The sequence below is a fragment of the Zingiber officinale genome, chromosome 6A (genome assembly GCF_018446385.1).
Source record: "Zingiber officinale cultivar Zhangliang chromosome 6A, Zo_v1.1, whole genome shotgun sequence".
Classification (NCBI taxonomy): domain Eukaryota; kingdom Viridiplantae; phylum Streptophyta; class Magnoliopsida; order Zingiberales; family Zingiberaceae; genus Zingiber; species Zingiber officinale.
The window spans coordinates 60,428,382-60,455,308 of NC_055997.1; the positions used below are offsets into that span (position 1 = coordinate 60,428,382).

At 37.8% G+C, this 26,927-nt stretch overlaps 3 protein-coding genes across 4 annotated transcripts; 1 reads left to right on the forward strand and 2 right to left on the reverse strand.

Annotated features, from left to right (window-relative positions):
• Positions 1-267: 267 nt before the first annotated feature.
• On the reverse strand, positions 268-2,784 carry LOC121996422 (60S ribosomal protein L32-1-like). Its single transcript, XM_042550395.1, has 4 exons — positions 2,649-2,784; positions 2,280-2,374; positions 699-880; positions 268-588 (listed from the first exon to the last, which is right to left on the reverse strand). The coding sequence occupies exons 2-4, from the start codon at positions 2,367-2,369 to the stop codon at positions 459-461; spliced, it is 402 nt and encodes a 133-aa protein (XP_042406329.1). The 5' UTR covers positions 2,370-2,374; positions 2,649-2,784; the 3' UTR covers positions 268-458.
• Positions 2,785-2,985: 201 nt separating this feature from the next.
• Positions 2,986-5,680, forward strand: LOC121994835 (cation/H(+) antiporter 15-like). Its single transcript, XM_042548744.1, has 3 exons — positions 2,986-3,279; positions 3,371-5,164; positions 5,234-5,680. The coding sequence occupies exons 1-3, from the start codon at positions 2,986-2,988 to the stop codon at positions 5,678-5,680; spliced, it is 2,535 nt and encodes an 844-aa protein (XP_042404678.1).
• Positions 5,681-8,026: 2,346 nt separating this feature from the next.
• On the reverse strand, positions 8,027-16,710 carry LOC121996423 (nuclear transport factor 2-like). 2 transcript variants are annotated; one of them, XM_042550398.1, is made up of 9 exons: positions 16,468-16,710; positions 16,236-16,373; positions 15,838-16,123; positions 15,521-15,753; positions 12,664-12,838; positions 12,451-12,572; positions 12,286-12,351; positions 8,732-8,798; positions 8,027-8,636 (listed from the first exon to the last, which is right to left on the reverse strand). In XM_042550398.1, the coding sequence occupies exons 1-9, from the start codon at positions 16,516-16,518 to the stop codon at positions 8,377-8,379; spliced, it is 1,398 nt and encodes a 465-aa protein (XP_042406332.1). In that variant the 5' UTR covers positions 16,519-16,710; the 3' UTR covers positions 8,027-8,376. The 2 variants fall into 2 exon arrangements, with proteins under 2 accessions (XP_042406332.1, XP_042406330.1); XM_042550396.1 differs by having other exon boundaries at positions 12,661-12,838.
• Positions 16,711-26,927: the final 10,217 nt, after the last annotated feature.

Genomic DNA, 26,927 nt, shown 5'->3' on the forward strand with positions numbered 1-26,927 from the left:
AATATCATGATGTTTATAAATCAAAATTATTGTTTTTAAATAATTTATAGTAACATGAAAAATACAATTTTCTACATTGTAATGGATTTATTAGTGTGATGTTTCCTCCATGAAGTTACCCATTGTTTCCAGTATAAGTGTGTCAAATGTATAATACTTGAAATAAAAATAAGTTTAACAATGGTTGATAAAAAAATATCATAAGAATTGCGGTTACATTCACTTAAATCTAGATCCTTCTACATGTTTCAGCATTTAAAAATCACATAGATCAAGAAACAAACCATCTTAAAACATGTTTTAAGGTACAAGCAACGAAACTTCCTTACTAAACTTTCAGTCTTCATCAAATTAAGAAGGTAATCTCAAACAGGCTAAGTTGAAATCACAAATAGCAAACTAAAGATATACGAAGCCAACTTGAAGAGAAGGATATCCCTACGACAGTAACAGTCAGGTCACTCATCTTCTTGGGTGCGCAACCTCGCAAGCTTGTTGGTCACAACAATGTCAAGTTGTGCAGCTCGCTCAACAATCAACTTGCGCTTCCTTGTAGATACATCATGAGCAATTTCGGCGCAGTAGGTTCTGAAAAAAAATTGGAGACAAAGCTTGACATTGCCAGACTATGTTTGCATCTAGGAAGCTATATACAAATAGATGTCAGTGGAAGAAGAATGTCACGAAATGCTAAAAACCTGTTGTGCATCATCAGCAACTCCAAATCAGCAACATTGTGGACCACAAATTTCTTGAATCGGTTTGGCAAGTAGTGGCGTGTCTTTTTGTCGGTACCATACCCGATATTTGGCATCAAGGTACATCCTTTAAACTTTCTTCTTACGCGAGAATCAATACCCTTCGGTCTGCGCCAATTTGTCTATTCCAAGAACATTCAAGCATGAGGAAATTGATCTTTCATTTTCTTAAAGAACACCAGCGCAGAAAAGAACATTAGTAGATGTGCAATATATTAAAGCAAAAGGACAGTTGAAGAATAGGCAGTGATAATGCCTTGTTGAAGTCACTGCTTAAATCATCAAAATAGTATTTTAATTATATCAAAGGGGCATCCAATTGCCTATTAATAAGATATTTATCATACCCCTCCTGTGTCTTGAAAGTTTGAGGTAAAAAATCATCCTAATTCCAAAAAATATATCTGAAACATCACTTTATCATTTACAATACATAGGTAGAATTATAAAGATTCTTACCTCAAATTAGTCAGAGTGAATAGTTCATGGAAATTGTTTTTTTTTATTACTTTGAAAGATTCCATATGTAGAAAACCTCTCGTAGCAGATCTAGAGATACATGAAAAATTAAAATGATTTTTTTGTTGCATTTAATAAAATTGAATAGCTTCATTATAACTATTTGTTTTACAATAAATGGGTATAATAGGCATATATGGAGCCCTTTTGATAATAATAAAAAAGAGTCTGCCCATAAGATGACTTTAAAAATAAAGGGCATCATTTCCAATTTTACAGATAAAAAAGAGCTTATGCAGTATGAAGTAAAAAAAGGATCAACAAACAAATTGATAACCTGATGTACTCACTAAGTAGCAAGATGCAATATAGATATTCTAGTTCTCTGGTATCAAGAGTCAAGCAATTACAAGTAACAAGAAAGCACACACTAAGTGTATGTTTACCAAACAAAAATAATCAAGCATATCTACTTTGCATTTCACCAGTTCATTCAAGTATTTACATTTGACATAAATCAGTTTGAACTTCTAAACTCATAAAGTATTACTTAGTTTAAGTGTAACATGTATAGCATTTTCATTTTTTTTAGCTAACTTGTGGGTTGTTTGGAACTAAGAAGACAAAATGGAAACAGTAACATGGAAAATTTCAAATTTTATTTTAGAAAGGGAAGGAACAAAGGTTTACTATCAGCTAATGTAAGAGGACAATCATATTACACCTTGATTAACTTGTGGGTTGCTTGGGACTAAGGAAGGGAAATTTTGATAGCTACACCAATAGGCAGCATAAGAAATGCAGACTACACACGGAGCCATAGCCATGAAATGGAATCTTAGTTTCCTCCAAACTTAGTAATGGAATTCACCATTTATCAAAAACGATACTTTCATTAAGCAATCTAATTAAACAATTAAAAAGAGTTCTAGAACCACTCGTCTATTAGGTTTGCATATCATAAGAATTTTCCTAGATCATAAATCAAAATTACAAATTTCAAACACATACTATGAAGCAGAGTAAGCATTAGATCGAGCACAACAAACGAATTAAACTTACCTTCACGCAGATCTTGCGGTCACTTTGGGGCCTCTTGAATTTCTTGACGCGCTTCTTCACGATCTTCTTCGCAAGCAGTGGAACCGCCATTTCTTCTGCACAATGACCAACGACGTAAACCACACATTTTTGTAATAGAAATATAGCCAACAACCATTATAAATCGCGAAAATAAAGAAAAAATTATATCGATGAAAGCAAAACTAGACGAATAAACAAAAATGAAGGATCGAACGCAAATAGCTCAGAGTCATTAGGAAGAAACCAGATAACAGGACCAGATGCAGGCAAGAGAATCAAAGTGAAGAAGTATGGGCAAATTAATCTCCGAATTGAAACAGTGAAGAAGGGGAAAGGCATGGGGCTTACCCGCTGCGTCTGATCGGCGACTCGGCGTGGCAACTCTAACCCTAGCAGGCGACCTTAAATAGGAGCGACGTCTGGTGTGAGGTGAACAAAGCACAGAACTATGAAAAAACCCTAGCAGGCTGCAATGCAGTGCGGCTAAGCTGTTAATGGGCCGTACTCGGCTGGGCCCATTAAGTAAACTAACAATTATATTACACTTCCGCCCTTTCACCGATCAATTAAAAAGAACAAAAACAAAAATATATATATATTAATAAAATATTTATTGTTCTTCTATGGATCAAGAACAGGTCGCATAGTCCGCTCCACCGATGAAATAATAGCGCTCCTCGTGGAGATGAAAGCTCCTTGGCATTTCGCATCGCCATCTTTCTCTCGCGATCTCCGTTTCCTGCAGGAGTATTCTGTGATCATGGCGATTCGACCACTGCCCAGCAGTCTCACTGGAGACGACGTCGTCTGCTACTCCCCGAAGTTGCTCGCCATCGAAGGTGTCTGGCAAAATGTCGACCCCCTCGACTACGACCTGCCGCTTTTCATGATCCAAATCATTATCATCGTCGTCGCCAGCCGCGCTCTCGACTTCCTCCTCCGGCCCCTCCGCCAGCCACGCGCCTTCGCTGAGATCATCGTAAGTCATCCGCCGTCCGTGTTTGCGACGTCTGTGGTGGCCGATTGTGGTAGATCTAATGAGTTCCGTGATCTATTCTCTCCGTCGATAGGCCGGCATTATTTTGGGACCGACGTTGCTCGGCCAGGAGCATGGCTTCGCCCGCACCATCTTTCCGCCGCAGAGCATCTTGACGCTCGAGACGGCGGCTCATATCGGCCTCACGTACTTCATCTTCCTCGTCGGCGTCGAGATGGACGTCGCGTTGCTACGGCGCGCGGGGCAGAAGTCCATGGCGATCGGAGTGGTCGGCGTGGTTCTGCCCTTCGGCGTCGGCTCCGCCACCGCCTTCGCGCTGCGGAGCCTCGTCTCCGAGGCCATGGACAGCGTGCCGTTCTCCCTCTTCTTTGGCGTCGCCAACTCTGTCACCGCCTTCCCCGTCCTCGCTCACATCCTCGCCAAGACCAAGCTCCTCAACTCCGAGATCGGTCGCATCTGCGTCTCCGCCTCCTTCATCAGCAACGGCATCATGTGGTTCATATTCATCATCACGATTAGCGTCGCGGAGCCGGAAGCCGATCCGCTGTCGTCTCTCTGGATCACTCTCTCCTACGTTGCCTTCCTCATCTTCTGCTTCGTCTGCCTCCGGCCAATCGTGCTCTGGCAGCTGCAGAGGATCCCCGAAGGCCAACCGGCGAGCGACTTCGACGTCTGCCTCCTCCTCAGCATTATGATGCTCGCCGGAGTATTGACGGAGGCCATCGGGTTTTACTCTGTTTCCGGCGCCGTCTTCTTCGGCCTCATGGTTCCCGACGGCCCCATTCGAGTGGCCCTGAGAGACAAGATGCAAGACATCGTCGCCGGCATTATGCTGCCGCTCTACTGCGTCACCAGCGGGCTCAAGACCGATTTGAGAACGATCAATGAAGACTGGAAATTGGCCGGCGTTCTCGTTCTAATCTCTGTTCTCGCCGCCTTCGCTAAAGTCGTCTCCACCTTCATCATCGCCGTCATGTACACCATGCCGCTGAGCGACGCCCTCACGCTCGGCTTCCTAATGAACACCAGAGGCATCATCGCGTTGCTCATCCTGAACATCGGACGCCGCAAGGGAGTGATCAGCGAGGAATCATTCGCGCTGATGATAATGATTTCTCTGTTCATGACGGCGGTGGCCACACCGGTGATAACGTACTTGCAAAGGCCGTTTAGGCGCATCGTCGGGTACAAGCGGCGCAATTTGCAACGATCAAAGCCGGACACGGAGCTCCGTGTGCTGGTGTGCGTCCACAACACCCGCAACGTGCCGGCCATCATCACGCTGCTCGAAATCTCTTGCCCCACCAAGAGATCGCCCATTTTCATCTACGCCGCCCACCTCGTTGAGCTCGCCGGCCGCACCTCCACCTTGCTGATCGGCCACAGCTCAGAGGGCGATAGGAGAAGGCCGATAGGGATCTCCGATCCGCAGGGGCAGGCCGACCACGTCTTCCACGCCTTCGACAACTACGAGAAGCAGGCCGGCGGTGTGTCGGTGCAGACGCTGAGCATCATCTCACCGTACTCGAGCATGCACGAGGACATCTGCAACCTGGCGGAGGACAAGCACGTGACCGTCATCATCCTTCCCTTCCACAAGCAGCAGACCGTCGACGGCGGGCTGGAGCCCATCAACGCCTCCCTCAAGATGATGAACGAGAACATCCTCGCCGCCTCGCCCTGCTCCGTTTGCATCCTAATCGACCGTGGGCTGAGCAGCAGGAGCCGCCTGTCCCGCGACGAACGCTTCTCCCACCACATTGCACTGCTCTTCTTCGGCGGTGCAGACGACAGGGAGGCGCTCTCCTACTGCCGGCGTGTGATCGAGAACCCCACCGTCGGCCTCACTGTCGTGAGGTTCGTGCCGGCAGACAAACCGGCAGGGTCGCCGGCTCATTCGCCAGCAACGATCTCAATCGTGACGGGCGACGGGGAGGAGGGGAAACTGGACGACGAGTACTTGAACGAGTTCCGGGTGCGGTACGCCGGGAACGAGTCGGTGGTGTACGCTGAGCACGTGACGAGCAACGCAGTGGAGACGGTCTCGGTAATCAGGGAGATGGGGGACACGCACGACCTGTACGTGGTTGGGCGGAGCCAGTCGGAGGAGGCGGCGACGCTCACTTCGGGGCTGACGGAGTGGGCAGAGTGCCCGGAGCTAGGGCCTATCGGGGATTTGTTGGCGTCGTCAGACTTCGCCATGTCAGTGTCCGTGCTGGTGGTGAATCAATACGTGGCAAGGCCGCCGCCTGCCGGAGGACATGCGGCGGGGGATGACGGGGGGCATCGGACGCCGTTGCAACGGTTGATGAGCCATGTCAATCCGAGGTCATTGGCGACGGCCGCCGATGCAGGGATGCCGCAGGCTGCCGCCAGAATTTAATTAAGTTGTGGTTTAATTGGTAGAGTAAAAATAAGATTAATTAGCTAGGACTAATTGTGTGATAAATTTCTGCTTTTGTTTGTTAAATTAATCAAAAATTTTACACACAATTAGTTAGTCTATAAAACTTATTTAGACCTCTAAAATAAATTTTTAAAAAATAGATCTGCTATCATGTGTTAGGGATAAACCATATATCATCAATTCCTGATAATCGATCATTATATTAAAAATATCATACGCACACCGTCTGTTATACCATGAGTCCAAAACTTATTTAAACCTAAAAACCTCTATTTGTAGAGGTCATTAGCTATAGATGCTGATACACTAATCCTTGGAGCTTACCTCTTTTAGGACTCAATTTTGTTTAGGATAGTGGCAAAAACAATGCAATAATTACTACAATCAAGCAAATGGAAGAATCTAATGTATTTCATGTAGACGATCAAGCACCGCCACCGCATAATGGAAGACGTGTAAACATAAAGAGGAGAGTGGTTTGGGATTCAGATATATAAATACTTGGAATCTTACCCCTAGTCAAAAGTGTTAGGAAAGATACAAGATGTCTTCTCGGACGGTGCGATGTTTAAAATATACAATTTTATCATATGAAATCTTAAGGTTAAATTTTGACATATTCGAACATATCTTTCCCCATGTCTTAACCATATCTTTCCTCATGTCTTAATCATCTGTACTAATGACTAATAATCATCCGTAATTTACCTCCTCCCTATTTATCTAGAGATATATGACAAGGACACGGGAGGCAAGTGGATCGTCTTTTTTTTACCACATATGAAGGATCCAAGATGTCTTCACGAGTTGGCATATTCATACAACATTAGAATGTTGCCACCAATAACTTTAGGATCAATTCCGAATAGTTGTCTCAATATCTTTTTGCATATGTTGTCGTTACTATACAAAGCCCCTTATAATTTACCTCCCTTCTAGATAGTGAGTGCATCATGAAGGAACCGCCGAGATGACGATTTCATCTTTTTATTGCCAATGAATGATCCAAGATACGCAAGATACATTATAGATCAAATAGAGCACACAAAGAAGTGACAAGTCAAGCATACAAATAACTCATAATCATAATTGGTATTTCAAAGATGGTAAGCCAGTGAGCTATTTACAACTGAGAGGGTGTTTGGCTGAACTTATAAGTTCTCTAAAACAGCTTATAAGTTGTTTTGGAGTTTATAAGCTCTTCAAATTTGTTTGGTAATTTTTTTTTCAAATAGCTTATAAGTTGTCAAAATAAACTGTTTTGGAACTTATAAGCTGTTTTTAAAAAAGTATGGAAGACCCTACTTTTTTAAAAAAGATCTTATTTTAATAATTTGTTTCTCTAAAATATCTTTATATAATTTCATAAATCCCCATCTTATCCTCCATAAATTTTTATAAACTTAATATCTTTTTATCTCCGCCGACTTTTCTTCCAACATTGTGTCATCTTCTCCGCCAACGCCTCTTTCTAATTTTCTCTCCCCCATACAGAAATTCACCCAAAATCCTCTATTAATAAAAATCTCAAAACCCTCTATTAATAGTATTATATCCTTTTTGATAATTTTATTAATAAAAATATCTTATAATACCAAACACATCAATATCTTTAAGTTGATTGTAATAAGTTCACCCAAACACTTTAACAACTTATTTTTAAAATAAGACCTAACAACTTATAAGCTCCTAAAACAACTTATAAGTTGTACGAGCTTATAAACTGTTTTTAATAAGTTTAGCCAAACACCCTCTGAGTCATACATTCATCTGAATGCTTGCGCACGAGACTGTCTACCTGTGATAGACCGATGGGATTATTTAGAAGACGAGATGCACTTTTTGTGGCTTGAAAGAGCATGTGTTTAAAGATGTGAGCCGATCAACCGATTATAGAGGAGGATTAGATGGTGATGACAAATACAGTAGGAGATCAAGATTCATTAACGAGGAACTACCAGCTTGATGAAGATTCACCACCTTGCCATGTATAGATGATAAAATCAAAGCACATTTGAGGATTTACGGTGGTACCAATCTTTGAATATCTACTCGGATTTTGATATCAGAAATGAATAGCTAGCTATCTTTGACCAACATTGTCCACTGTGCATTTATCTTTTCATTAACAAAAAAAAAACAGTGACTGAATCTCGAAGGAAATCCCCAAGCAGCAAAACTTGCTGTGTTTCCTTGTTTCAAGCCCTATGAAGTCTACTGAACAATGCATTTTCAGGGTTGCAATAAGAGATGTGTCGAGGGAAGAAAGAGGCAGAACAAAACCAATAGCAAAAAAACACCTACTAATGTTACTCCTACATATCAAAAAACAAATTTAGATTAATTTGAATTAAATTCAATAACATAGGCAGCCTGCCGATCACAAAGAGCAAAGGAGAAATAAACAAAATTCATAATTAAACAGACACAATTAACTTAACACTAAAAAAAGGATTAATAACACTAGTAAGCGTGAAATTTTTTTTAAAAGACTGCAAAAAAAAAACAAAAACAAAAAAAAATTCTCAGGTTGGTTCAATAGAAAAACTCTTTAAAAATGTGTTACTAAATTAATAGGAACTAAGATATCAATTTTAAGTATGTAGGGTGACCAATCCGTGGATCCAGATAATGAACCTTTGAGATCATAATCCCACTGCTAACCTGTTTGTTTAGTTTCTGGAAGATGCTCTGATTGCAGAGCCAGCACTACTGTTTCCACGGCCACCGGCAAAGTCCATGCCGTCAACTCTCTGGTAACCGACATCACCTCGATTTGGATATCTCCCCCTACCACCACCTCTTCCTCCAAAATCAGGTTTAGTATCAAAGTCCCTTCTGCCATAACCACGACCGCCACCATAAAAGCTTCCACGCCCTCTTGCATCATTGCGGAACCCACCTCTTGCATCAAATCTACCTCTGCTACCAACTGGAGAAATCAAATTTTAAACCATTAGGCCATTGGAAAAAAAAAATACATACAAGTGGGTGGAAGTTTAAAATTGAGAGTATAAAACCCGTAACCTCGTGAACCTGTGGCCCTTTTTTCTTCAACATAAGCTTGGCGACCGCCAATCATTACAGGCGAGGCCTACATTTAAAGAAAACAAACTCAAAAATGAAAGTTTATTTGCTAGGATAGAAGCATGCAAATTGTTTTCATTTAATGACTAAAACAATTAGGAAGTTGTAAAATTCAAGCGGTAGTGGCATTTTATTCATATACTAATCAATTTTGAAGCTCACAACTGACTTCAACAAAGCCATGATCTGCAACCAACTCCAATTTATATATTCTGACATGAGGCCAGAGAACAGAATCAATGAATTGTAATTTGGTATAAACTTCAAAGTAAAAAAGAAACGAGGTTTATTCTATTAGGGCTTGATGGTGAAAGCCAGATACATGGGAAATGATGCTCAGATAAAAATAACTTATGCACATAGATATGAATCATCTAAGTGAAATAAAGTTACACTAGCATTTTGCAGCCCTTTAGATCTTAAGCATGACTACCGCATAGCTCCAATAATATTAAACAGCTACCATTATGGTGGGCAATTGACCTAGAAATTATGGGAATTTGGGAATCATTTGGATGAGCTAAGGAGGCAAGGGAATGAAGCTGTGACAAAAGTGAGATGAGGGGGAGATGAAAAATGAAAACCAAAAGGGAAGGATGGGTAATCAGGAACAAATCAGGGAAATTATTATTATTTTCTAAATTTTACCTTAAAAGAGAAGAAAAAAATTCCACAGTTCATACTCTCCAAATTACTCAATCGGAACTATCCGCAAGTACAACTAAATTGACTATAGAATCATATCCCATCTCGGTATCAATAGTTTCTCACGGTTCTAGGTCATCCAAGGTTCAACCATGGTTTGTAAAATCGTGATCCAGATCATAGAAGCCCTAAATCGATCCGAGATCGATTGGGATCGAATTTTATAATAGAATCGGAAATGAATCACTTGAATCGTACAATATCGTGTGGAATCGATTGACGATCTTACGTTATAAACGATCCGAATGTGGCACTGGAACCAACCGTCCTCGTCAGCGTCTAGCAGCAGCAACAAAGGGGACACACAATTACGTGAGCGTGCGTGAGGCGGCACCAACGGCTTGGCGCGAACGACGTCTCTAGTTTCTTGCGGCTTGCGGAGGGGGATGCGCAAGGAGACGTCGGAGATGCATGAAGAGACACCGCTAACGGCTATTTTCCGATTGCTCGATGGGGAAGGAGGGAGCAGTGGTGAGGCCTCGCGCGAGTGAGGCTGAGGGGAGCAGCGGCGACGAGCACCTCGCGCGGTGAGGGAAGAGGAGAGCGACAATGAATTGATCGGGAGAGGATACGACACAGTACATTGATTTTAACTTTTGGTTTTTTATTAAAACTTTATTTAATTAATTCAATCAATTCCTAACTTAAATATGATAGTTTAGTTTAAACAGAAGCCTAATCGAATTATCCTATTAAAATATATATAAATTTATTTTAAATTTTAAAAAATATAAATTAATTATATTTATTTATTATATATTTTTCCAACCTTGTTATTAGTATCATTAATATTATTATTATTATTATTAATTGATATTCAAATATCATATTTTAATTTTCATTGATCAATTTGATCATCCTATTAAATACTAATTTAAATTTTAAGGGTTTTTGGTAGGATTGTATGATTCTCTAATCCGATTTTGACTCGAAATCGGTCGCGCGTAGGATCGCAATCTTACAAACTATAGGCTCAGTTGAATTCAAACCAAATCAGATCTAATATTATTTAGGTTTGTATTTCTTTTCTTCAGTCCCCACAACCCACACACGCGTCCCGTGGCCACTTGCATTCGCATGTCGTTTATGGCCACACGTGGCTATCAACGGCCACCATCCGCAAACACCCATTATCACCCATCGCTTGCAACAGCGACCGTAATCCAACACACACGCCCTATCTCGCCATAACCCACATGCGTGTCCTATGGCCACTTACATCCGCCTTACGTTTATGGCCACCCGTGGGCTATAAATGGCCTTGCATTCGCAAACACCCATGATCACTCACTGCTTGCAACAACAACTGCAATTAAACACATGCGCCCTATCTCACACCGATAATTTCTTCCTCTCCTCTTTATGTCTATATCCCCTTTGGTGTGCTGGTGCTAAGGGTTTCATGTATTGGTCGATGGGGTGAAACGATAAGTTTCACTAGTGTCGATTGACACTGCTCGACATTTCAAACATTGGATCTAGGAGAGATAATGGTTTGGCCATGCTCCAATCATGCCGATAGTGGTTCACAAATAAAATCCGAGGATAATGATTTGTTTATGACCAATGTCAACTAGATGATGGAAAGTGATGGCATGTCATTATAAATATTCTTTTAGAAGTAGTTGGAGTACTACTTGAATATGCCTACTCTTTCTCTCTTTCAGTTCTTGTGTAAGATTACCTGCCTATACTAAATGAATATGAGTATATATAATAAAATCAGGCCAACAATTGCCTAGCACCTAGGCAGTATTAGTGGACTCCAGTGATCAACATGAAAACAATATTAACATAGAAAAAATATTAAGGAATAAGAATGACTAATATTAATGTACATATGTGATATACGTATCCCTAATCAATCAAAGTAAGTTTACAATCATAAATACACAAATTATAATTGCTAAATAAGCACTAAGAATATGATAACAATGAAACATATTATATTTCAAATTGATCACAACAAAAAAAAAAAAATCAGTAATTCATTGTCATGAATCCAAATTGCATAAAATGCCAGTTCATAATTAGTATAGCATAAACAGGATAACTATCTATCATCATAGTGCAATGAAGGAAGTTCAAACCTCTAAGAGGAGAAAAAACTATTAGAAAAATCTCATTGAGTTAAAATATCAAATGGATGGAAATGGTTGCAAGCCACTAGTGTTGAGTGAAAACAAGAGGCAAAAATCATGTGGGGTGTGAGGCTCAAGCAAATAGAAAGAATTATAATTATTTTCTAATATCAAATGAACTAACATCTTCAAACACAATCTTAGGGTTGTTTGGAGTTTGGACCACCTAGAAAAACCACTTGGATCACCAAGGTCACTGTTTAGAACAATGTTGTTACCTTGTACATTCAAAACCACAAAAACTTAATTTCCTTTTCCCCTTGTCCTTTCAATAGTTCTTTTTCAAAAATTTTATTTTTATTCAATTCCAACTTTCGAAGCTAATCAATTCTACTAGTTTGATAATGAGTCCTCTTTTGTATCAGTGCATATGAAACTGGCAGTAGTTTTCAAAATCTAGACAAATTTCAGTTAGGTTGGTAAGCTGGTCCTAGTTCAGATCAAGTTCTACACAATCAACAATTTCACATAAAGCATACAGATGAAAAAACACCCTAATATAAGATTAAACTTGGATATACTCAGAGATTTAGATTTGGGATTTGGATTTCTGATATTGCATGGATGAAAGCTCAATCTAATTTGACTATAAACCCACTCTAAATTTGAGCAGCATGCAACAAGTAAGATCAAGTATAATAGAAGTACCTCTAGTGCTTTCTGGACAGAATTCGCAGCCTCAAACTCTACAAATCCATAACAGAAACCTTGTAGCTATGGACAAAATCAAAATGTATACTTCTGTATTAGGGTAAACCAAAAGTCAAAGGAAATCAAAAATTAAATACTGGAAGGCTTTAAAAAAAAACAAACCTTGTGACTTCTAACTTGTATTCCATCAGCCTTAATTGGACCAAATTTATTAAACTCTTGTTCAAGTTGCTCAGGTGTTGCATCCAATGGCAAACTTTTCACAAATATGGAATGGCCATCAGCTAAAAAAAGCATACCATGTATAAGTATCAAGAGCATTTCTGAAGTTACTCGCAAAAGGAAATTTTAGCTAAATGAAAAGATCATTACCACCTTCTGCCTCAATAACATTGCTTCTTTCTGCAGTACTAGAATTGGTAGTAGGTGCATCAGTTGTAGGAACTGCTGAAGGAGCAGGGACAGGCACTGGTTCTGCTTTAACTGTTGGTTGCCTATGAGGAATGCGTGCCGGGACTGATACAGCAGTACTATCTTTCATAATCTTTACCTGCATCCACACTCTAGATCCTTACAAGAAGTATGCTAAGATACAGGTAAGCTAACAGGCATTTACATATGTAGTTTCATTGGAACTTTTGATCCATAGAAAGACAACATACATACATATATTTGTATTCAAAAAATGGCCATTTGATATCAAACATAGTCCTTTTTTCTTTTCCTTTTTTCAATAAGTATGTTTTAGGGAAATGTATTAATCCCTAGATAGTCCCCTCTACTATGTAAATGCATTGTTCTTCTTATAACTTTACAATTACACTCATGGAGGCTATATATTCACATCCAAGTCTCTGTATAATATTATACATAAGTGCCTAACACTCCTCTAAAGCTGGTTCAAATATATTGAAAAGACACAACTTGTTAAGAGATGTACTCAGCTCTAGGACCTCTTAAGGACTTATCAATAGCTAATTAATCAGTTAAGCATAGTTTTTATATAGAAATAGTGCTTAATTGATATACCAGATTCCAATACTTCTTTCTTCTCTGTAATTTTTAAATTGTCCTTATATTGGATTTTGTACAACAGCTTATACTATTTATTATGCAATGTGTTAGACGAGATCTAAATTTTCAGACCTTTGACACAGTGGGTGATAAGTGTCAGGGTGATACCACAGGGAGGCGAATGATGAGGGCATGTGGGATGGACAAATAATGACAAGTATTGGGATGATGGTGATGGTCATTGGATGAAAAACAGTTCATGAACAAGGCACAGCGAAAGACAATGTTGGTGGATGCAGCAAAAGTAGCATCCAAATTTAGAGCTAATTTTTCAGATTTCATGTTTCTTGATGCAAATCAAAATAGAATAAGAAAGTAGATGAGACAAGATTGTGGGCCTAGTTTGACTATCTCAAGGCAGAAGAGAGCGGCTCAATTGATGGTCTCAAGGAAAAGCAAATGGAACTTTTATTCACTATGGGAAAATAAAATTTTGAGGACTCTTCAGTAATAAAAGTAACAATGATATAGGTTTTAAATAAAAAAATAAATAAAAACAAAAAATCAACCTAATTTAGGCTCAGTCAAGATACATAAGGTAAATTGAAAAAAAAATGTACAGAAAATAGAATAATATAAAACTCTGGAGCTAGAAAATGGTTCATATAAAATAATTCAATGTGATTAGAAGATCCAACACAACATTTTAATTTTATTGATTTTCTGATTATTTTTAGTCTACTTTGCATAAGTTTCAATTAGACTGACCAAGGCTAACAATGCTATCTCATATTCTACTTCATCCCATCTGGTATCACCCAGTGGTGTCAGAGCTAAAAGGCCTTCTACATATCTGATCCCTACTACAACTTCCTCCACTACTGCTTTCCACCACAACTTCCCTATTTGTTTCAACCAAAAAGATATTCCATTTCAACTTGTCAAAATCAAACTCGTCGATGCAGATAGAATACTATAAAATAAAACCAGTTGGTATAAATAAAAAAAATATGTTTCGAGCTATAGATGATACCACCAGACATAATACAGGTTACATATAACAAAAACAAACGAGGATATAAGATCATTCTCTACTTTTATCAATTTCATGATAAAGGCACATATTTCAATCAAACACCTCGCATATAATCAAAGAGAATTGTTACTGGTTATCAAATTATAACCCTTACAACAACCCTAAATCCCTTGTATAGGTTTTATAATAAACCCAATCTAGTTAAGACTTGGAATCATGACTATTACTAATGCTTAGGCAAATATAGACCAAATTTAATTAAAATTAGCAAACAGAATTATGATAATTGGGATCTTGGAACTAATCTATTTTATTTAAATTGTTTTGTAAGTTCTAAAATTAAGTGAACAAGCTCACAATAGAAAATTTTCAAGCATTTATATCAGCCCTAAACACTAAAAACCCTAAAACCCAAGACCTGCTTGCTTAAATTTTATATTATTACCATTTGGCTTGTCAATCATCAAGTTAATCTACTAACCAATCATCAAGTTAATCTACTTTCTATCAATTTATGATGCTGTGAGTTAAAACTAAAAAGTGAATGACAATGAAAGATGGGATAAATTGCTACTAAAATTGTTCATCAAATGGGAAGTCTCGCAAGTTACCAATTAGCTTCTAAAAAGAATTATCACAAAATTACATTGCTAAAGAATATTGTTTAACAAATAAAAAAGACCATTATATCTATTTATTTAGTTTAATTCATAAGTGGGAAATGTGCTAGAAAACATCAGCTATACATGTTCAATGATATTAAATGAAAGGTGACGTTACACGATACGATACAACTAGAAAAATAAACATTTGAAAGCAAATAGATGACAAAATAAATAAAATGGCAAAGATATGAGCAAAGCAATTAATAGACACTAATTATAAGAGTTGAATATTAGAGTGGAAGTGAGATGCATTAAGGAAAATAAAAAGAATACTTTCTAGATAATGCATTTAAAAAACATTCATATATTTTGAACATTACTAGTAATAATGCCTCAATAGAGATCAATGAAGGATAAGTTCAATGTGGTGGAACAAATAACTAGGGAAAACATGCCTAGCACAAAATGAATGGCAAACATAGAATCAATGTAACAAATAGAATGTATAATTCTAAAAAAAACATGAAATGAGGTTATGACAAAAAGATCAACAATAAGGTTGACCTTTAGTACTCACAATGGAAGCATATGATTTCTTTGGCATGTCTTCTTGGGCAGTGACAGGACTTGATTCAACTACCACCACCGGGCTAACAGATGGAACTTCGTTAATCACCTTTGCAATAGGTTCTTCCTCTTCCACAACGAGGCCATTTTCTGAAGGCTTATAGACTTCCTCCTTGTTCAACACCTCATCCTCTACTGAGACAGTTTGATCTAGAGCTTGTTCCTCTTGTTGTGGAGGTAAAGCTGCAGGTCAAAAGCAACAGCAAGATTTTTGTTTTAATAAACCGATAAAATCTACAGCAAGACTAGAGAGTTATCAAGATAGACCTTCCTCTGCAGCATGAGGTTCAGCATTACCATTCGCCAGGCCCTGATTCACCTGCTGGTGTTCAGCCTCTTCCACAAATCTGAATATGTCGTTCAGCACAAAAAAGCCATTATCCTGGGGAGCAAGGAAGAAAGACTGGATGAAGCTTCTCTTGACATTGTCCTCCCCTGTGAGGTACCCAGTCACAAGAACAGACACCCCATCACCAAGAGATTCTTGTGCATCCACAGTCTTCATCTCAGCTCCAACATGACCAGTCGACAACAACAGCTTCTGGTTGATCGCCTGCATCCCGTTCAACAATAAATACAAGAGAAGAAAAAGTTTATTAGAAGAAGAAAAGAATCTAAGGTGAGCATAACGGGAAGAAGAAAAAAATTGAGTTGGATGCAATCACCTCAGTGGTGGTGACCAAAACCATGGCGCCATGAGAATCTAGCCTGCCAAGCTTGCTGCTTTCCTGGTAGAACCGGTGCAGCATATCAGGCGAATGCTGAAGGATATGATAGTACTGATCCACGAACGCGTTGCCCACCTGGATCACCAGCCATCATATCAGACGATCGCAACAACAAAAAGAAAATCGAAAAAAATCAAAAGAGACAGAACGGCGCAAACGAATCCGCTACCACTTCAGCAGGAAGCGGAGATCTTTCAACACCGGTCGGCTGTGCTGCCATTTGGCTTGAGGCGGAGGTCCAGTAAAGCCCTAGAAACGGATCCGAAGGGAAGCCAAGCCGAAGACGACTCAGGTGGTCGGAAGAGATCAGTTGGTGGCTGCCTCCCTGTTCTAGGGTTTTGATCTGGAGCTCGCGATCTAGGAACGAAGGGGAAGCAAATGGAGGGTCGCGGAGTTTTAACACGACGGGACGAAAATAGGCACGTGCGAAATCACATGCTACTCCCACGCACGCGGTGGAGCTATTATTTACCTTCATGCCAAGCACGACACGTGGTCTATTTACGATCCGAGATTACGTTAAAAAGAGATATTTATTTTCATTGTAGTAAATATTTATTTCTACTATTGGCCAGTAACATACCACAAATTCAACATAATTAGAAAATTACTGTTGATATGATGACATCATAAATACTATAAGTTTATGATATAATAATTATAGAAATAAATATTTAGAAAAAATAGTTACTGTATGCAGATAATTTTAAATTAAGAAAGGTGTAAATGCAGTAGAAGAGAATCAATATGTCATAATGAATTTATAGCAGGACGAATATTAAATAGGTCAGCATTTTAATAATAAATAGTGTGCATTGCGTGATTGTTGATTCGTTAAAATATATTATATGTTTTTGATAATATCAAATATATGTTAGAAAATCTTATTTATTTCAAATTTAATACGTCGAAGATTATAAAATATTTTTTTGAGTGAATAAAAAACTAATTTCTAAAATCATATGTATGTCATCAGTTTAATTAGAATTGATAATATGTCAAAGTGTGTATTTTCTATCCAGTAATATTTTATTCTCCTATATTTAAAAAAAATATTTAATCTTCCTTATTAAAAGTTAGATGTGAAAAACTTATAAAAGGACTCTTTTATTATTTTTTAATAATAATAATAAAGAAAAAAGGTATATTAAATTAACTATTATATTAATCCTATTTTTTTATCAAGTAATATTTTACTCTCCTCTATCTAAAAAATAATATTTAACTCCTCTTTAATTAAAAGTCATATGTGATAAATTTTATAAAAGATAATTATATTCTTATCTTTTCTTTAATTATTTTTTAATAATAATAAAAGAGAAAATATATTAAAATGACTATTATATTTTTCAATAAAAATCCTCATAAAAATTATACACACATGGGCATAAATAATAAAAAAATAGTAACTCTGAAAAGGATATCAACCAAAAACTCATTCTATCATCCTCACCAAACTAAAAAAAAATCAGAATTCTAAATTGATGAATCAAAATTAAATGAAAATAGAATAAAGTTCATCATTAAAAATCTCATCATCATCATCATCAAATGTGCAATACAATAAAGTAGGAGTGATTTTAGTTCATCAATTTAAAATTCTAACCCTTTTTGGTTTGGTGAGGGTGGTAAAATGAGTTTTGGCGGTTATCTTTTTAGAGTTGAACCTTTTATGTTGTTTATGCAAGAATATGTATTAATTGTTAGTGCAATCATGCATTGGAGGTTTCAATGTGTTGACAATTATTTAAGTTTAGATTAATACGTTGGATCTAACATGAGTTACAAATTTACAGGAGAAGTTCTTGTAGGTCGGAAGATCGCATGCAAGGCAAAAGAAGTCTATGGTGTTGGATCGAGACGCACATGAGGGGAAGACGGTGAATCACGTGATTTTCAAAATTTTCTTTTAAAAACAAAGTATGTATGCGCAGCAGAAAAAAGCAAAAATAGAAAGGTACAAGAACGCAAGCAGTTTTATTTGGTTCAAAGTCTTCGGGGACTCCTACTCTAATACCGAGATCCCGCGGACCTATCGATAGGTAATCAACTAATAGCTTCTTCCGGAACTGTCAGAAGAGGGGATCGAGTACAAAAGAAGAATCAGAAAAGTGTAACACGCTACACTTTCTTTTATACAACAATTTAAATACAACATTAAAGTTCGTTACCCAACACCTTCATAGATGATCAGATTAGGCTCGATGTTGGATGACTCTTTAGCAGTGATCGAGCACAACAGTAGGAACCCGGAGCAGTCGGAACGCCAAACGAACACATAGAAGCTTGTAGAAGAAATGATATGAAAGCCTTGGTCGAATGCCTCTTTTATAAGGGATGGATGACGCCTTCTATAGGCAAACTTTTATCCCAACAAATTTACTCGTTCTCGTCAACGAAGCCTTCTGCCTTATTCAACTAAAGGTGCTTTTCAAGCTCTCGAAAGCGTCTTCCATGAACAATACTCAAGGCGCCTTCCATCGCTTGAAAGGTGCCTCAGGTACTGTTCACCCGAGGCATGCTGTGCTCTTTTGCCAAAATATGTTAGTCCAACACAAACAAAATATACTCTGCAAGACAAAGTTAATACAATAAAATAAGTAGTAATAATTAGTTCCTGTTCTTCCAAGACCAGGAACTAATCAAGGTCTCAATTTAGGTTTCTGAAATAGACCTAAATTGGATCAATGTCTACTGTTCCCTCAACTAGGACGTGTTCTCACTGAGTCACTCTCATTTAGTGACTTACCTTCACTTACCAAGTGTTAAGTTACCTTCTTGACATCAATCTGACCCACTAGGTCTTCCTGTCGGAATCACACATCCGGACTTCACCAATCTGGAATCGTACATTCTAATCTCTTACTGGAATCGCACATCCAGACTTTAACCCATCGGGAATCAAACATCCCAATCTCCTATCAAAATCTCACATCTGGACTTCGTGTCTGGTATCTGGTCCTCTTGACTCGTCAAGTTAGTCAACTTTATACACTCGGTAATAAGGTTAGATCAACAAATTGAAAGATCAAAAGATGCAATAGAGGGGGGGGTGAATATAGCACGTTAAAAATTTTTCTTTTCATAACGTAAAAATGAGAGCAGTGCAGCGAAAAATAAATGACTCATTTTAGTTACTTGGTTCAGAGTCTAGATCGACTCCTACTCCAAGACCCGTGATCTCTTGATCACACCGTTGGACAATCCACTATAATTCTTCTTTCTAAAATATCCAGAAAGAAGCAATTCATATAATGAAAGATGTAAGATAGTAACAACCCACTATCTTACTAGTAAATAAGTACAATGCAAGCTAATAAAAAATATACTAAACAATTAAGAAGCATTGCAGATCGTTGGCACTTTATCAGAGTAGTAGCTTGCTTGAAGAAGTGTTGCAAAGCAGTTGCATGAACAAGGATTTAGTATAGAGGTGAACTGGAAACTTCTATCCCGCCTCGGATCTCGAGCTCCCTTTTTATAAGCATCGTCATCGTTCAGTCGACCGATCCTCGGGTTGGGTCGACTGAATATGCTCCCTTCCTTCTACGCTGAGATCCAATCTTTGAACATTTATGATCTTTAATGGTTCAGTCAACTGATCACCTTGTTCGGTTGACCGAACAATGAATTTCCCTGTTCATCGAGATTCACACTTAATGTTGCTTTAATGAGACGATTTTTTGATCAACTGATCCTCTGGTTCAGTCGACTGATCTGCCAGATTTCCTTCTCTTCTTTTGTTTGGTCTGATCTGTGGCACATCATCAAGGTTCGGTCGACCGATCTTCTAGTTCGGTCGATTGATTAGGCTTCGATCGAACTCTACCCTGCTTTGGTATGAACTAGTCTCTGATCTGAGTTAGCCTTGTTTTGTCGACCGATCCTCGGGTTTGGTCGACTGATAAAGTCATTTCCTGCAAAACAGAGTTAGACAATATATCCTTGCAAAATAAAGGTTAGCACAATAATATAGTAAGATGTATGAGTAGTATTTGACAGTAGAACTGTCTTGATCTCAACTTAGAAACCTTCCCGATTTCTTCAGTTGGATCTGTTGGTGTGGTTAGCACTGACAGTCTAACTCAGGTTTTGATGAATGATAAAATAGGTTAAGTTAGTTTCGTTGTGATCTAACACTTTGATGAAGTGTACAAGAGAAGCCCAGCTAGGTCGACGGGCCGACCGGATAGTTGGCACGAAGCCCAACTAGGTCTACGAGCTGATCGGATAGCTGGTACAAAGCCCAGCTAGGTTGATGGGCTGACCTGATAGCTGACACGAAGTCCAGACTAGTCGACGGGATGATCGGATGTCTGGCACGAAGTCCAGCTAGGTCGACGGGCTGACCTGATAGTTGGCACGAAGTCCAGACGGGTCAACGGGAAGACCGGACGTCTGGCAGGTAAGTTAAGGTAAGTCACTGGAGGGAGTGACTTGGTGAGGACGTGTTCCTAGTTAGGGAACTTAGGCGTCAATCCAACTTAAATCCATTTCGAAAGTCTAAGTTGAAATCGTGACTAGATTCCGGTCTCGGTGAGACGGAATCTAATTATTATCCTGTTTTATTATATTTGTGCTAACTTTTGTTTTGCAGGATAGTTTAATATTTATTTTGCCTTAGACTAATATTTTCTTGCAGGAAAAGGAATTTCTGGAAAATGGTGGTCCGAGCGCCCGGAGGTGGTTTAGGCCCTCGGAAGGCAAAACTCATCTCGTCGCAGATAAGGAGCGCGTTGACTGGTCGGATGGTGTCGGCTTTTTCACATGTCACGAGACACTCCAAATTAATAAAGATTGAAACTCATTAAAATTAAGACAAGTGTTGTAGTAAGGAGTCCCAAGTCGTATTTTTCCAAAGTTAACTAATAATGTGTGAAAATTCTAGAAGTGGTTCCAATCAAATTCTTACCTTAACAAGATCAATGAAACTTCTCCATTTGACTCACATTGCACATTAAATCCTTCTTTAATCAGAATTAATAACAAAGAAAGTCATTCTCATCTGAACATGATTAAATTTCACTTCATCAAATTATCCACAAGTAAATTTGTTATTAAACTTCATCTAATAAAATGAGTCAATGAATATACCTTTCATTCAAATTCACAGTACAAAGCATTCAAACATTCAAAGCTCTCATTCACAGTAGCAATTTAAATCACAAGTTGAGCATTCATCACACTAACAAGTTAACAGTCACTAGATCAATTTTATATAGAGCAAGGAATTTCTAACTAAATAGACGAACTAACTATCTAGCGATGAACAGAATTTCAGATTCAAACTGAACATAAATTGCAACAATTAAGTAGCTGCACAAGATTCGGATTGTAGAGACTTAAATGAAAAGTGAAACTGAAATAAGAATTGCTAAAGAAGGAATCATATGCAAACTATCTATCAGATCTTCAGATCTAAGTAAATTCAAGGATAAAACCAAATCAAATATAAAGAAAAACCAAAACCTAGAACATTCCACAATCTGGATCCAAGCTCAACTCCCCTCAATCTGCTGTGAACAGTGATGCCATTGGAAACCTCCCTTCAAGCATCCAACTACAATCAACCAAGCTTCCTTCTATTACCAGGGGATGCCCACAGCTCTTGGAAACCTCTCTCAAAGCTCACATCTGACTGGTAACCTCACCATCCGAAGAACAGAGGATAATTCCGTGAATTTGCAAATCGGATCGAATGGCCAAATTGACACAGCCTTGCTATGGAATGAAGATCGGAAAGAGATCAGTAACTCCCGGAAACTTCCCTTGAAGCTCTGGTGGAAGTGAATAACGCCGATCTGGAACCTCCCCCGATCGGGTATGCAGTGATGAAGCAGAACCCAAGTCGTGATCTGGAAACCTCCCTCGATCGCTCTCTGATCACCGGAGGTTGAACGCCGGTAGCTGGAGATCGTTGTCATTGAAGAAGAAGAAGAACTGGATTTGATTTGAGGAATGGGAGCTGCAGCCGTGAAGAAGAAGACGCACACACTGTAGCACAAATCGCGAATCGAGCTCAGAGAACACTGTAGTTCCTCACACAGCTTTTAAATCCTCCTAAATCTGATCGGACGGCTAAGAATCATTGGAGCTTGATCAACGGTGGAAAATAGCCTAAAATTCGATCCAATAGTACTAATCTTCATCTACGGTCCAAATGTACTCCTCATTAGGTCGGATGGGCCAGATGCTTGACGGATGGCTCAGATCTACTTAATCTTCAATGGGCGGTCCAAAACACTTCAAGGCTTGATCGCTTCGTTTAGCCCTAGATTTGAGCCCAAATGTGACCTGATCTAATCAGGTCAATGACCCTTTTGATGTCTACAAAATAATAATCAAATATTAGCATCAAATACCATGAAAATAGACTAATTTGTAATTAGGTCCAAAATCAAATGTAATTATGAAATGTAATGCAAATATGAGTTTAAACTATGAATAGACCAATAAAAACATGCATTATGATTCAAAATAATATAGCAAAATCATGGTTATCAAATCCCCCACATTTAGTCTTGGACGTCCCGTTCAAGTCAAGAAAAACTAAAAATCATCTCCACACAATTTCCCTAGCAATACCTAGAAGATAGTAAAAGGTAATTAACTAAGGGCATCTTAAAGATCACAAACAATCATAAATACAATTCAAACAATAATCAATAGGTATGATGGTTTCAATCCAATTGAAAATTTAAGCAAGATGCAATCTCACAAAAGATTTACCTATTCTAGCTCTCACACTCAAAACATATATTAGTGGAGCTCACTCAATGTCACTCACAACATTTCACTACCATAAGCTTACTTATTTTCTAATTCTCCACCACTATAAAACATAGCATACATGAATCAAAAGGATTTTATCATGAAGAATTGAAATGGAAGCAAAAAAGAGCAATTGAAATGAATGTAGTAGCAAAAGAAAAGGCATTAATGAAGAAAATGAGAAGATGAGAGTATTGGAGGAATATACTTGATGAGTTGACCATTTTGATGTAAAAAGAAATGAATACCATTTGTCATTACCAATTTAACATATCAAGCTAACATCTCCTTCAATTTAATGGAAATCCAAGATTCTTGCTACTCTATCTCCACACTTGATACTCTCTTGATGTGCCATTTTTTTTCCTGTTTCATTGTTTTTTCCACTTTAATTCTATCACTTAGAAGCTAAAACAATCTTGAATTACCAAGATGGAGAAGAGTTCCCTCCCCCCACACTTAAAATCTTGGCCATCTCGGACAATGCAACTCCTCATGGAATCAAAATGCTTAATTTTCTTCTAGTCACTGTTTCCCTTTTTGCAAAATTTATTTTTCTTCCATTCTCTGTTTCTAAATTGTCAGATTCAAATTCATTGTAAATAGAGATCATCCAATTTCTATCTAGAATTCCATAGCCATCATCCAATTCCTTCTCAATAATTTACAGCTATCAGCTAAAACTTCCAAAGAATCATTTTGCACATCTCTCAGCTTTTCTGAAACTCAAATTTGTGCAGTATTGTTACTGTCAAGGTAATGTATCAATGCAGCTTTTGAGACACACATTGCCACATAATCCACGAAGTACCAATTCAAACTTTATGCACTAGTAACGGCAGAATAGAAACTGTTGTTCTGTTAATAGCAGAATTTCAGCTCAAATATCAGCAACTCAGAAATATAGCTGATTGTACTTTGCTTATAAAGTATCCTTCATTGGAAGAAAAGTTTCTATCTTATCCCAGCTCTCACATGTTTGCAACAATCCAGAAGTAGAGTACAGTTCAGCAACATTCTGCTTCTTGCATTTCTCCTTGATCCTGATCAGCAAATGGTTGAAAGGTTGACTAACTTCTGAATCCTGGGACAGTGACAACAGCACAGAAAGGCCTGGTTTCTGAAATTGCTGTTGTTACAAAAACTGAATGCTAAAGTGTTTGTATCAAGCAACCATCATCTCAGAACCTCAGAACTCAACTTCTACAAATTTCTGCAAATACAAGTTTAAAACCAAATAAAGCCAGTTCTGAATTCTGTCACTCTAGTTTTTAATTTCAGAAATGGAATTCTACTATAACTTCAGTCTAATGCATTACAACTTCATTTAGAAAGTGAACTCCAGTTGGCACGAAAATTTTTTCTCTTGTCATAGCTCAGAATTTTTCTGTGGTGCCCTTTTTGAATTATGGATTTCTAAACCTTAGTTCAGAATCTAGTTTTCAAAAAAAATCTAGCCCGGAATCATGAAAAACTAAGCATAAACACGAACATCATTCAACACTGCAGCAACAGGGAGAACAAATTTCTTGCTCCCCTCAGCCTCTAAGATGCAAAAATTCCTGCTCTTCAAAATCAGCAAATAGGCTTGGCACTAAATAGTGCAGTCTTGTTAATTATTGCTTCCTATCATTGCTTCAGTCTCTCCAACAACTCCAAGCATAGTAGCAGTTTCAGAATTCAGTTGCTGGAATATGAATCAGAATTCAGCAGGAAATTAAAGAGTTGCAGCTCCCAGAATTCTAGGGTTTCAGATTCTTTGGCTCCAGCGCAAAGAATTGATGCATTTCCATATTCCATAGATTAGTTCCAAAAATCTTACAGTATATCTACAATTTCAAGCTTCAGAACTCAGAATTCAAAATCAGGATTTCAGAATTAAGGCTTAAGTTTCAGCATTGATACTGCAATGCCCCAGTTCTATACTAGTGAAAAATCAATTCAAATTCATGCTGACCCGCAACAACAATTCAAAGTTACACTTCTCAATTCTGCTTCACAGTTTGTATTCAAAATTTGATTCCAGAACATTACAGCTACCCCCAAAACATTTCACAAAATTACAGATATTACATTCAGCTCAAGAAATCCAATTTCAGTAGCCCAGAATTCATTTCCAGCAATATGAATTTAGAATTCAAGTTCAACACTCTTTTTCATCAAACTAGATTAAGCAAATCTACCTTCATTACTACTATTTCCTTGTGCCAAATGATCACCTTTATCTTCATCACTATCTTCTAAAGCTTAAAATACATTTTGATACTCTTCGAATGCACTTGTACTTCTTCAATTACAATCCCAATCCTATTTCCTTTCTTTTAATTCTCACATCTAACTCAGTGTTTAAGTTTCAGTTTGATAGATAACAGCTCATCACTGACCACTTTTCAGATTCTGTAAAGTGAAAACATGAATCTGTCCTTTAATTTTCCAAATCTTTCCACCATGATATTTCAGCAAAATTCTTCAGCAAGTAAACCTTGGAAATTAGTTCAATTGATATTTGATCTAAAGAAAGGCTTAATCACATTTCCATTCAATGGCATGAGTCTAAAACCATGTAGCACAGCTAAATTCAAATCTAGATTCTTATACAGAATCTTGCCTTTGTATCAACTTTGCATTGTTTAACCACCAAAGATCTCATTACTTCTTCATCTTGCTACTTAAGAACCTTATCAATGCATACTCAAAGACTTTCAGATTTAAACAACTCTAGCTAGTTATAATTCATTTCCTAACTTGGCACAGCAATGCAACATTTCTTATTTTGCATAATTCTACAATTCTGAATTTCTGCACTCTGCTCATTCCTTTCCATTCCTGCATTCTGTACAGTTCAAGCAATTTCTAGACAATAACAACTTGAGTTTAACCCTTGTTAATTCAGTGATCAATAAGAAGCCCTCAGTTACTTGGACAAAAGAAGAATGCAAAAATGAAAGAAGTTACTGATAGTTACTGGGAAACAAATTGAATTAGTGTGGAAGCTAGAAATTCAGAAATCAACTCCTATTCTTTGCAATTTGAGGTTGATATCAGATTTGAGGTTGAGTATGAATGTACTTCAGAATTTCAAATTCTGAAATTGACTTCTGAAATCTATTGCTTTAAATTCTAATCACAGAAATTGTGAACCAACACACAGATTTGAATACTGCAATTCCCAGTACTGCATTGATGAAGATCCTAATCTTATTCGTGCAGAAATTAAAATTTGCAATTCCAGGACACCTTAATTCAAGTTTCTGTATTTCAGCAATTTAGAAATTAAAATTTTCAAGAATTCCAATCCAATTTGTAGTTGCACAAAGTTTCAAAATACCCAACATCAGATTCAACTAGACTGTATTCTGGATTCTAAAATTCAGCTGCAATCAGCAAGCAAATTCTCATTCACATTCATAATAATCAATAACTTGTAACAAACATAAGGCACACAGCAATTACAATCCAACACATAATTCAACTCCTCAATTAATTTCGAAATCAGTTTTAATTTCTGAGTAATTTATAACTGTCCAAATTATGTATCAGATTCCATAATTCCTATGGATACTTCCTGAAGGAGTTTAGTGACTTTACGTCGTATAGAAGTGTAAGAGCATCCTCTTGAAGTTATTGTTATCAAATATTTCAATGACAATTGGTTGCATCTCTTGAATTTCAACTCCTGCAATTTGATTTAGCTGCAGTTTCTATATTTCAGAATTTAAGTTGATTCAATTTTAAATCTGTGAAACACTTAGACAATTAAAAACCACATTTGTCAATGATTAAATGAGACTTTAACCTGAATCCTTCATTAATTAGGGAGTTGCACAAGAAACTTGGCACAAACTGCACTAACACACA

Coding starts and splice junctions, on each gene's coding strand:
- LOC121996423 (XM_042550396.1), bottom strand. CDS start 16,518: ATGGCAGCACAGCCGACCGGTGTTGAAAGATCTCCGCTTCCTGCTGAA. Junction 16,124..16,235: donor TTTTGGTCACCACCACTGAG/GTGATTGCATCC, acceptor AACGGGATGCAG/GCGATCAACCAGAAGCTGTT. Junction 8,799..12,285: donor CTGTCCAGAAAGCACTAGAG/GTACTTCTATTA, acceptor CTTTAAATGTAG/GCCTCGCCTGTAATGATTGG.
- LOC121996422 (XM_042550395.1), bottom strand. CDS start 2,369: ATGGCGGTTCCACTGCTTGCGAAGAAGATCGTGAAGAAGCGCGTCAAG. Junction 881..2,279: donor ACCGCAAGATCTGCGTGAAG/GTAAGTTTAATT, acceptor TTCTTGGAATAG/ACAAATTGGCGCAGACCGAA. Junction 589..698: donor TTGCTGATGATGCACAACAG/GTTTTTAGCATT, acceptor ATTTTTTTTCAG/AACCTACTGCGCCGAAATTG.
- LOC121994835 (XM_042548744.1), top strand. CDS start 2,986: ATGAAAGCTCCTTGGCATTTCGCATCGCCATCTTTCTCTCGCGATCTC. Junction 3,280..3,370: donor GCGCCTTCGCTGAGATCATC/GTAAGTCATCCG, acceptor CTCCGTCGATAG/GCCGGCATTATTTTGGGACC. Junction 5,165..5,233: donor CTGTCGTGAGGTTCGTGCCG/GCAGACAAACCG, acceptor GGCGACGGGGAG/GAGGGGAAACTGGACGACGA.